This window comes from Sander lucioperca, chromosome 14 (assembly GCF_008315115.2).
Source record: "Sander lucioperca isolate FBNREF2018 chromosome 14, SLUC_FBN_1.2, whole genome shotgun sequence".
Lineage (NCBI taxonomy): Eukaryota > Metazoa > Chordata > Actinopteri > Perciformes > Percidae > Sander > Sander lucioperca.
This window is the reverse complement of record NC_050186.1, coordinates 22,819,947-22,832,696: the sequence shown is the minus strand read 5'-3', so window position 1 is coordinate 22,832,696 and position 12,750 is coordinate 22,819,947. Positions and strand designations below refer to the sequence as shown.

Sequence of the window (12,750 nt, the reverse complement as noted above, 5' to 3'; positions counted from 1 at the left end):
AGTAGATGATTGAAGGTCCTCAGTAGAAATTAGCAAACTTCCACAGACATAGCAATACATCTGTGCCAACAGCTTGTAAAAACACTTCCAGTTTAGCAGTTGAGTCATACCATCATTTTGCATGTGTGAACAATCCACATGCGATTCATCACCCAGTGTCATTTCCTCACCCCAGTCTCTGCTCCCTCAGATGCATACACACTCCACCCCTCTTTCTCATCTCTCCTCTTGTGTGATACTGAATGAAAGCAGGTATCTTCTTTCTACTCTCTCAAATGTAAGACTGTAGTAAGCAGGAGGGTCAAGGTGTTAATAAAGGAAATATGTTAAATTAAACCAGGGCTACACCAAATTCAGGTATACGTTTTGAGGCAGTGAGTGATAAATACAAATATTTATTAGTAAGTCCAGTTTTAGCGTATTGTCTTTGTAAGGGATTGTAAGAACATGTGCTGCTGATTAATAAACTGTTGATATAAAGCACGTGTTACTGGAATTTCCTCTTTCTCCACTTTGAATCAAGCAGCAGCTTGATTACGAGAGATATACAGTGAGACCACTGCCATATGTTCAAAGCTCAAAGCCAAGTTTTTAAAAGATTAACACATAGTTTAGTTCAAATATTGAGAAATAATTTCTCAAGATTTTGTGTTCAAGGTTCTGCAGTTGTAAGATCTGACAAAACAATTCTGTCTTCCTGTTTGACCACTTTGTCTTAAGAAAAGAAATGAATGCTCGTAAATAATGTTTGCTTACAGTATTCATGCCTTTCACCACTCTTAAGGGACCAGCACCGTCTGTCAGTGTTCTCATGTAGGATCACTTTGCAACTTCAGGTGGTGTCATCTTGTATTTAATGTCTCTTAAATCAGTAGGGAGATTTCTTAAAGTTACTTATTCTGCATTTCACATAGAAACTGCTGTTGTGTGATGTGTGTTTTTCTTTTATAATGACATTTTGTATAATTCCTTGCAAAACAACTGTCCTGTTTTTCTTTTATGTTAGTTTAGAATGTTTCAGTATTACATTCTCATTACTTTCAACTGTTTGCTTCTTGCAAACTGACATTTGCACATAGAAAAGGACTGCATCAGCCCCTTTACTGTGTGCACATGATGGTACATTGTGTACCCCCACTAAGCCTACGTACTGGTCTGATATTTATGTTATTGCATAACAGTTTATAGCTTTCAGATGGCTCTGTTTAAAGAGGGTTTGACCCATGGAATGTGTGGTAGAGTTTGCTAGGTAAGGGTATATGATTGTTAAAGGAACTAAAACACACTCTGTGTTCTCCTGCTGAGTCCTTAAATTGATAATTATACAGTAAGCCACTGGAGAGCCACCGAAGACCAGACCAAAGGAATTTGTCTTTTGTTTAGTCTTCCAGATAGATTAAAGTTACTTAAGCACGTCCTTGTGCTGTAAGTGACATAAGTGGTCTATTCACACTGTACATGCAATGTCCAATTATGACACTTTGCCTCATGTAGCTAAGCTAAGCTCATGATGCTCCTCTGTATTTATGCATGTGGGAGACATAACATCTTTGTAACTCTGTTAGTAAACATGGATATTGTCATTGCAAGTTTGTTTTGGACCCAAACAAAAAGAACAGTGTTGTAAATTAACTACAATATAAACACTATGATCAACACATTTTATAATGGCATAAGGGCTTTGTGTTCCTAGATTCTTGACCACTAGGGGATATTTTCGAAAGATGAAATTAAAGACTCAGTAACTAAAGTTGTTATGCTCACATCTTTGTCACATCCAGGGTCATCATTTATGGGTAGGGTTAAATAAATAAAAATTTTAGCTAAAAAATGTTTTAACTTTAGTCACAACAGAAAACATCTTTGTTTGAGTTGGGAGTTTAAGTCAGGTTGTCTAAATTTATAGTAAGACAAATGTATACACCTATCCAGCATCTTTGTTGCAACTTGTTTTGCTTTCCATTGTGTTTCATCAAAACACTGTCACTTTCCACAAGCCTCTTTCACCTATCACCCGTGTAATTATGCAATGCTCAGGTACAGGTCCAATAAGGTTGTGTTAATAGGCATGCCACACATATCTAAAGACATTTGAATACAGATTCACCTTGAGCTAGCCATGCAGGCAGAATGCATCAATTCTTTTCTACCCTCCTGTCCTTTTGCATCCTGTTTTTGTTCTTGTTGTCTAAAGTCCTCTTGGAGACATGTACACTGTTCTGTCAACATATGTGTTTGTTTATTTGTCTACGGGCTACATTTTTAATTGGCCTGTAGGAAAGAAACTTCTGACCCAGCAATGAAAAGTTATACCCATTGGTATATAGCCCCACTCTCTATGCTACACGAGTATGAGTCTGTATGTCTGCCATTTGTTTTTTGCAAGTCCGGATTATTTTATAATCACATACATCAACTCACTGCTACTAAAACACAAGTCGTTGCTCCTGACCTGTACTGTAGTCACGCATCAGCTCCTTGATTTATTCTGATTATCAAAACATCCATTGAAATCATTATTTCTCTCCATGACCACATCTAAAATCATAAAACATAAGAGAACACACTGTCCTTTTTCCATTCCTCTCTCATTGTTTCTCTTTCTCTCTTGACCTAGTTTTTCCTCGTTATGTACCTTTTTCTACTCTACGCTGTATTTGGAGCGGTCTTTTTCTACCTTTATCCTTTATCAAGTGGCAGAAATCTGGCTTTCAATTGGCATTCCTCTCGTAGTTGTTTGCAATAAAAGGTGGGGGGATAGACTTGAAAGGCAGAATGAATGCAGGCCAAATCAGGTCAACAATAATCTTAAATAGAACATTACCAATTATTTCTGACAGAGATTGAGTGGTCTGCTAGGGATAATTTATTGTTCCACCAAATTCTTTTTTAAAAGTTATTAGGATAGTGAACATAGCACAAAACTTTGGTTCAGAATTCTGAATCAGTGCAGTTGGCACTAAGTGACTAAAAAGTTGATCTAAATGAAAACACTGAGCCAGGTTGCCCATGCACAGTACCAAGCTATAAGATACTGATATAAGGAATTTTATCACACCTAAACAGTTTTCAGTTTAGTGGAGTCATATTGAGTGTCAGGAACCTCCAGACAAATCAAATACCTGAGTGTGCAGCTTTTGGACAATACAATCTGATGCGAAACACTGGATCCAATATCACCTTTGAAATAAATCTAGCCTTCACCTTCAATTCAACTAATTTTCTGTAATTAGTTTGTTAATAGGGTATGTTCTAATATTGACCTCATTGTTACTGAAATTGGACATAATGTAAAACAGCTGGCTTCTTAATGTCCTGTTGACAAACCAAAATGATCTGTCTGTTTAATAAATAGTTTTTACTTGTACCCAAAGATTAGCTCAACATATTTAAACACTGTATGCAGGTGGTCTTGGGGTTTGAGACAGTTGAAATAATAAGCTATGAAAGTTTGGGCTGATGTAATTTGCTTATCCTAAAAGGTAAACAACTTGGGAGTTCAAAGTTGAAATGTAAAGCACAAAGATATTCCATGAGGAATTGGTCCAACATTTTGACAAAAACACTAAATCTGCTTATTTAAACATACAGTACTGATATTGATATTGACAACTTCTTTTGCAGCTTTAAGCAGGTTTCAACAACAAAATAATGTTTTAAAAAGGTAAGACCTTCGAAAGAGCAACCCTGTAACAGTGCAGGAATGTGTTTGGGGGAAACCTATACACAGAGCGCTTTCTGTAAAAAGGTCAAATCATTCATTCGTGCAGTTCTTTTTCCTCTCTTCTGCAACCTTTTCTTACCATCCCCTTGTGCCCTACCAGCCAGACTTACTCTCTGGGTTTATAAGTTGGCCCATGTATCATAAGCTAAAACTAAGCTGCCCTTTACCTCTTGTAGAAATAGTTGGAAATCCAACCGTTTGAGAGCTTTTAAACTATTTTGACAGCTCCCTCTTTTTTCCATCACCCCCATGAGTACTGGAAACTGGCATATTGTATGTGTGTATCTAAAGGAACAAGTGTGCGTCGCTCGCCTTTCCCGTAAGCTGACATGAAAGATTTTTCACAACTTGTGAAGTAGTGTTTTGTGAGACGCCAGGGTGCTCAGAGAGATATCATTGTAACAGTACCATGTGCCCATTAAATAAAGAAATCCTGTTTTCTTACAGTTCTGTAATGTAGTGTGTATGGGCTGCTGCCAGTAAAAAGTCATATTTAATTTAGCCTCAGGCTTGGTGCTGGTGAAATTACTCCCTCCGGATCCCAGAGGTGAAACTAACAACACCAGAGTCAAATGGCACAATCTTTGATAAGGAAAGAGCTTTCCTTAATGTAGAAATTCAATCATGACTAACTTCATGTTGTGCACCATTGTTTTTCCTGTGTTGAAACATGTGGTGGAACCAAAACATGTGGTGTTGTTTTGTTTAACTAAGAACAATAGATAAAAGATAATGTTGAAAGATAAGTTTGGCTTTTTTCCTTCTTTTTGGCCAAAAATATGACAGATGGTAAAACAGTACAAATAACATTGTCAAAGTGACCTTGTTGTAAGATTTTCTTTTTTGGTTTCTTTCCTTCATTTCATTGTTTCTTTCGTTTTTTACTTCAAATTCATCTCTCTACTAGGTGAAGTTCTGAGCATGGTGGATGATCTCTTCGCTGGTTTGGGTTCATCCTGTGTTGTTGCCGGGAAGAGAGCTGGAGACCATCCTCACTCTATGCTATACTCGGTGGTCTTCAAGTGCCTGGAACCCGACAGTCTTTACAAGTAAGTCTGCTGATGCCCTTTGCCAAGTTTTCTAAGTCAGTTGAATAACACATTTATTGTGGCTGTTTATTCGTTCACTGTATGAATAAACATGAGTCATAAATTGTATTGTGTTGTATTTAATGCAGACATAGCTTCAAGGTTTTTGCACATGTTTGAAGTATGGAAAGCAGGGGGTTCTGTGACCCTGTGAGCTGTGCTGTGGAGCTGGGTCTACCAAGGTATGTCGGTCCCAAGTAAGGGGCTAGACTAAGACTTCCAAATGTCTATATAGACTATATAGTCAGCATCTACAAAAAGAGCATCCTCACCCAGAGTAGGGAAACTAGGGCCCCATCCTGGAGCCAGGACACCTTTCAGGTAAATGCTTGGAGGCTGGACCTGTATTCACTATTCATAGAACTAGAATGAAATTTCTGGATAGTGGTCGGACTACCTCTTTTTCTAGAGTTTCAAGAAATCCATGAGCAACTTTGTAGTTATATCAAAACCGACATTATATTAAGGCAGCTGCTTGTAGGTGTAGCCAAAGGCCATCATGGTATGCAGCACTGGAGATCCTGTTGGTGGACATCTGCGGTGAGGAAAACTGTCAAGCCAAAGAAGGAGCGTATTAGACTTGGTTAGCCCAGGGGACTCCTTACTCAGTGGTCAGGTTCCAGGAAGCCTAAAGTAGTGCAGCTTTTGTGGTCTCTCGAGCAAATGTGTGGAAGGAGTTTGGCGAGGCCTTGGAGAGGGACTTTTGTTTGGCTTCATCAAGGTTATGGCAAACCATGACACAATTTAGGAAGTGGAGCCAGGGCCTCACCAAGGCAGTTTTCAGCAGAGAAGAACTGCTGACCTTGATTTTGAGGAACTCCTGACCCCAACTGACACCCCTGCTGTCAGTGCCTCAGTGGCAAGGTGCCAGGGGTGGTGGAGATTTTCCCTGAAATTCTAAAGGCTCTTGATATAGTCAGGTTGCAGGCTTGGACCCAAGTGCAGGAAGGCGAGGAGTGTGCAGCAGTTTGAAATAATAATTTAATGAGAACACAAAGTGACTTACAAACATGTAAGCTGAGCAGGTGAGTAAATCCAGAAAAACAGGAACACGGAAGGAATGGGTAAAAATCCAGGAGCACAAAAACACAATAAAACGCAGGACGGAACTCTTCACAAAAGACAGACGATGAATGACGAATGACAATCAACCAGCAACAGACACAGAAAGCACAGAGACTAAATACACAGGATAAGGAGGTAACAAGGGACAGGTGACATAAGGCTGGGGAACAGGTGAAAGACATCAGGGTGGAGCACACAATCACAAAGGTGGGAAAAACAAAAGACAGGAAGTAAAACAAGACAACACAAATGGAACAGAGAGACTACAAAATAAAACAGGAAATAGAAAACCAAACAGAAAACATGAAACCAACTAAACACAGAAACTTGACATTGGACGAGACGTGACAGATATGTTTTGGCAGTCATGGTTAATACACCTCATACATCAGTGTCATATGGAGGTTTGAGAACGTGTCTAAGAATTGACAGAAGAAGGTGGTGGTTTCCATTTTTGATCAACTGGTGTGCTCCATTTTTGCTTTTTCTAAACATGTTGTATTATTACAACTAGAAAGTAATCAGAGAGTGCATTACTTCACCAAGGCTGCACAATCCTGTCCCAACTCACCTACAGTATTGTGTGACATTGCTCTCGGCTCTCGGCTTGCAATTTATTGCAACCCAATTAACTTGATCGTTTTTCTGACCACATTTTTTTTATGAGTTCAGTGTTTCCCATTACAATATAAAGACCTTTCATTAAACATTATGTTGTGGCCATGTTTGCATCTTTCCCAAAGAAGAATGACTGGGCAATATCAGCAATACCACATCCTCCCTTGGGTGACGACAATTCCCACTGCAAGTGTTATTTTGTTTCAGGGGGTGAATTTTGTTACCTACAACAGCTGGATTGAGTTAACCAGGGAAGCATACTTAGTCTCAACGTGGTGGAAGTGGTGGATGCTTCCAATCTTTTATGTTCTCTTTGGTCAGAGCAGAACAGTGTTTTAGTGAATACAGAAGGATCTCTGTTAAGAGACGGTATTTGTTAAACTCAAAGAACAAATTGATCGCTCTTTGTAGATTTTACGGGGCATTTAACTAACAGACAGACCTTGCCTTTAAATGCTCTCATAGCCATCACCCTAACACATCATGGATCAGTAAGTCAAACTTTGACAGTGTGTGACATGGGCAGCCAAGTCTATTTGCTGTTTGCTGATTGTGATTTGTTAGTGAATGGGATTACCGTATCTGCCATTAGTGTTGGTCTTATGAATAAGGCATCATGTCATTGTTAAATTAACTGCATGGTGGTGTGGTGATGTACTGGACTGCATTACATTAAAACCTGTTTCTTATATTTAGTTCATATTATTTGCATACATGAAAAAACAAGAAGCACAACAAAACATAGTGCATTTCAATAAAATAACACCATTAACTGCAACCTCAAAATGACCTTAGTGCTGACCCAGCATGTCTTTGACACAATGTCAACAATTAAAAGAATATATTTTAATTAATTACTGGACTGTCTTATAGGTTTGCACTGCACTGATCAGGGGCTTAGATTTTTCTGATCAATCAGTTTACGGCAAGCTATTTAGAGGCACATTTCAGAATTTAAATATATTTGCCTTCAAATTGAGGCAGACAAGTTTTTTCTTTTTTGTCCCACTGGGTATTGCAGTCATTTGCATTTCCCATGAGCACCATTTGCCTTTTACATCTTGAAACAAAGTTGCAAGAGCAGCAATAATGAGTGAACCAGACAGGACCCAGATGTTGTTGTGGCTGTCATTGGACACATGAAACCCACTGTCTTCTCAGCTTTTGACTTTTCTTAGGTTTTGTTTAGTGTCTTCTTATAATGCACTTGCTATTTGGTGGCCTTGGTTTGTTCTGGGAACCTTAACATTGCTCCTCTAAAAAAAGCAGCCAGGATTTAAAGCTATAGGAAACCTGATCTAGAGTTATGTTTCCCCCAATCTATATGTAGATATATATGTGCTGTACTAGTCAAAGTTAAAAAACTTGAAAGTTGCAACAGTTTAATACGCCCATGCTGTATGATTGAGCCAGAGGAGCTTTAATAACCTTAGATGAAAATACAGCAAAGCATCCTCACCACATTTACTCTAACAAGTGACCTACAGGAAAGTTTATTTAGTTGGTGTCAAACACTAACAAAGCAGGAAAACTACATTACATGCAAAACAAAGGCCTTTATATTGCTGTTTGTTTGTGTAGGTGCATGTGTATTTACGCCAGAGGGAAGGTGATTGAGGGATTAATGTAGCAATGCCAACAAGCTATTTAACATCTCCCTGACACAGCTATAACAGTAAAATATGTGTCATGTGGTTTTATAAATCAATCTAACATTAACATTAGAGTGTGCGGTCACAAGCTAATGAGATTGTCAGTTTCACATAAAAAGTAGCACCCAGGAAAGAGCAGAGTTCACAATTGTTTATAAGCATTTAAACAAGGAAATAAATATGATAAAATAAACCAAATAAAAGAGCCAGGAAGCAGTGAACAGTCATTGATGACATTTCTAGAAGCTGATGGCAATGCCAACAATACAATTACCATCTATTTAGTTCATAATCATGATCAAAAAATCATGATTTTGAGTTTCCTACAGGTTTTAACAGTGGATGAAGAATAGTGGAGGAATAACTATTGGTTTAATTTGTAGAAGTCACCACTAACAAAAAGCTGCAACAAGAGCCTAACTTCAAACTTTGTAGCAGTCTTATCTTTGTTTTGCTCCACAGTGTTGTTTTTCTCTGATAAGAGCAGAATCTACGTTGGAATTACGTCTGAGGGCCCATCTGCTTGCAGCCAACTCCGCTTGTCTAAATCAAGAGCCTGAAAACACCTCTACTGGTATTGGCTTTACACTTGATCATTACCAAGGCCGCTATGGCCCTAACCTTCTCCTGCAAACTAAAATGCTCTTTGCTTTGTGAAAAGTTACACACCTCATTTCAGAAGTGAATACCAATATACAGGATGCAATGTAACAGTCTTTTGTGTTATAACTTAAGTCTAAATCAAGTGTTAGAATTCTCCAGAGATCATCAGGCTGCATGACAATACTTGTTGTACTATCAGACTTTCAGCACCATTTATTAACCACACACTTTTATGTTAGTGTTGACTTTGTGCATCCAGACAGGTAAGTGGATTAATCAAGTAAAGCAGTCAATGTCCCTGTGGGGCAACTTGGCTGACAGACAGCAGACAATGACAAATAAATACAGAAAAGTACAGCAATGAATACAAACAACAAGAAATATACAAGAGAAAGCAGCGAGAAGAAGTCAGAAACTGGGAGACCACCCTGTTCCATTCACAGCTAGTAACAAGCCAATTTACATTTTATTCAAAAAGCCAATAGTTGCTGTAATAAAAGCGGCTGTAATTTTATAGATGATCTTTAGATTGATCTTGTGCTCCTTTTTTATGACAGTTTGTTATACTATAGTACAACATTCCCGCCTTGGCTCTCTGCATCACTTGACAGACCCTGAATCTTCTCTGAATTGTCTCAGTCCTAGCTGCCCTGCATCTTCCTGATTGCTCCTCTGCTGCTTCTAATTGCTCTAGACTATTTAAGGCAGTGTCTCCAGACAAACAGTTTGTCTGAATTTCTTTTGCCGGTTTTGCAAGCCTTACTTCTATTGATGAGCCAGCAGCCTTTTGCCAGTTAAGAACCATTTCCTGCTTGTTTTGTTTTGTATGACTTGGCATAAGCCAATGTTAATCAGTCTCAAGCCAAAACATGCATCAATCTTCCCCAGCATTGTACCATCAAACTATTTTCCTCATTCTAAACTGCAGGAATGTTTGAAGACATGATTGCACAAATGTATATATGTGCACATCTGCAGTAACTATCTTTTTTTAAAAGGATGGCTCAGTTTTTCTGAGGTGGTAGTTACTCAGCAAATCCTCATGACAAATTAATTCAATTGACTGTGAGTTCCTGGTTCTCGACCAGAACCAAATCAGGAATGTTGTGATTACATTACATGTACATGTCTCATCAACTAACTAGGTGACCAGGCTTCCTGCTAATGACCGTTTTCTGAACTGTTAGCCCAGTTACTGTAGTGACTGTTAGGCAACTACATTTACTTTGTTGTGGTTGGAGAAAGATTGTGGTCATGGCAAATTAATTATGGTTAAGGATCAGTTCAATTTAATGCCCCATTGGTTTGACATATTATACAATATTAACATATTAATATTAACAAACAAAGTTCCATCACCTCAACTGGTAGGTCAGTTGTTTGTGCTGCTCCAAAAATTGAAAGATTTCATTTGACAATTGACCAAAGCTGTACCAACGGTTGTGATATACCTGTAGATTGATTGATTTTGACAGAGATCTGTAAGCTTGTAGAACTTATAACCAGCCAGTGGATTGAAAGAAAACAAAAGGGAGCATCAGCGAAGAGGACTGAGCTAATATAAATTGGTTGTATGAAGGTGCTGATACATGTTAGCTGCATAATCTAAATAAAATAGTTTGAGATTGGTGGCCTATTCACTGTTGGTATTATTGAAAAGTAGCACAAAAACTAGTGTTTGCCTGAGGAGCAGTAGATGGGCAGATGTACAATTTTTTACAGAAAAAAGGCATGTACTCTGGAAACTGGAAACATATTTCACGTGTGGGCATTGTATCATTTCAATGTTAATAATAGCTTAAAAAAGGGCAATGATGGCAGCACATCCTGTTCACCCAACATGATAATCCGGTTGTGATTTTGTCAAATGCCGTTCAAAGCATTGTCGATTCTCTTAAAATATCTCAGTTTCCAGAAATATCTGGTGCATACATTTAAATCTGTTGAATGACTCTTAATGGGCTGTTGTCATCATTACATTCATTTGGACTATGAGAATATAGATCTGAGGATTTTAAAGTCATGAGATACTGTAAGCTGAAATGATTCTATGTGGCTTTAAAGGATTTGTGGACTGGCTTTACTGATGGGTGTCCAAACGCTGATGTCATGGAAAAGACATCCCCTACTGCCCTAGCTTCTCTCAGCATGCCAAAAATACTGCCCTAATTGATCCTCTCTCACTCTCACTTTCTCTCAGTCCTCCTCTCTTGCTCGGTCTGTCTCCGAGCTTTCTGTCTTGTCATCCCTTGTTCAGCCATCTCTCCACTGTCTCATTAAATTAGAGGGCAATGGTTACTTTAATGGCAACATTGTTAATTTACACAAACATTAATCTGCCATTTATCCACTTCATTGTTTGCTGAGCTTTCAAAACTATGGCACAGGGACAAAACTGAGCCGCTTCGAGAGAAGCCATGTGCAGCCAGACAGCCTTGGAATAGATGTGAGAGACAAGGACTTAGAGAGAGTACGGTATACATTTTAGGACATCCTTAGCCATCAGAGTCAGGTTTTATGATGAAAAGGCATCAGATGTCAGGTTAAACAGTGTCAGATCTCAGGAAAAACAGCCTCAAGTCTCAGGCATCAGGCAAAAAGGCATCAGGTCTCAGGAAACAGAGAACAGAGAAAACGGCCTCAGACAAAACAGCCTCAGACAAAACAGCCTCAGACAAAACAGCCTCAGACCAAACAGCCTCAGACAAAACAGCCTCAGACAAAACAGCCTCAGACAAAACAGCCTCAGACAAAACAGCCTCAGACCGAACAGCCTCAGACAAAACAGCCTCAGACAAAACAGCCTCAGACCGAACAGCGTCAGACAAAACAGCCTCAGACCGAACAGCCTCAGACAAAACAGCCTCAGACAAAACAACCTCAGACAAAACAACCTGACTCTGATTCTCCACTGGGCGTGTCTGTGCTGCGTTCTGGCTGCGTTACAGTACAGATCCATATGTCTGACACGACTGAAGCGTGGTGTCGCGACGTTATAGATCAGTGGTTGATGCTCCACGCCCTTGACCAGCAGCTGATTGGACAAACGCGTGTCGTGGGTCTGGCTTCTCGAGAATTTCAACAGTGTGTGTGAGTGTCATGGCGGCTCGTTGAGAACGATCTCATATTTTATGAAAATAGTTCACTGAAACGTGTTTCTGAAAACATTTTAAGCGAGAAATAGGCCATACAGTTGCTGAATCTGTCTTCATTTCAGATCGACAAAGGTCAGTTTAAAAGAGTTTTGTCTACTTCTACTGGATAGTCGCGTCGCCTTCAACGGATTAATTTGCATAAAGATGGGCATCGGCCAGCTTTTTGACACGCAGCATTTTTTCAAATGCAGCGCCGCCTTCCCGGAATGCTTTGCAGGCGCGTTGAAGTCGCTTGACATCACCCATAGGAATAGAGTGGAGTGCGGCGCGACAGAAGCGTCGCACGGTCAAATGGATCTGTACTGTTACAGTTTTGTTCCATCCTCCGCCATATGCCATACCACCCCGGGAGCGTCTGTCTCTGGTGTTGTAAAGGAGACATAAACAATATTGGGGGATTTGGTAAATTGACTGGATAGTCTCACTGTTTCACTTCCTGCCCGGCTGTCCGAACGGCCCGCGGGTCGCGTGAAAATAGACCTGGCGCGTATCTTTGGTGGAGCGGAGAGCCGCTTCACGCACGCTTCTGGGACGCACCGTGGCGCGGCAGGTGCAATATCAAGCATTGACATGAATGGCAGCGATTGCTCGCGGGGGTCACACCGACGCACCTGGTGGAAAATAGGGGTCAGACTCAGACCTCCAGGCTGTTTGGTCTGAAGCTGTTTAGTCTGAGGCTGTTTGGTCTGAGGCTCTTTTGTCTGAGGCTGTTTCCTGAGGCCTGATGCCTTTTTGCCTGACGCCTGAGACCTGAGGCTGTTTTTCTTGAGATCTGACGCTATTTAACCTGCTACCCGACCCCTTTTCATCTGATGTCTGAGACCTGACGGATGTCCTTAAATGTA

At 39.9% G+C, this 12,750-nt stretch overlaps 1 protein-coding gene across 1 annotated transcript in view; it reads left to right on the top strand.

Moving 5' to 3' along the window:
* LOC116054848 (astrotactin-2) overlaps positions 1 to 12,750 on the top strand; it is a 98,168-nt gene that overhangs the window by 76,310 nt on the left and 9,108 nt on the right. The window contains exon 9 of the mRNA XM_031306566.2: positions 4,632 to 4,773. Coding sequence (XP_031162426.2) covers positions 4,632 to 4,773 — 142 coding nt within the window. The remainder of the gene's footprint in view (positions 1 to 4,631; positions 4,774 to 12,750) is intronic.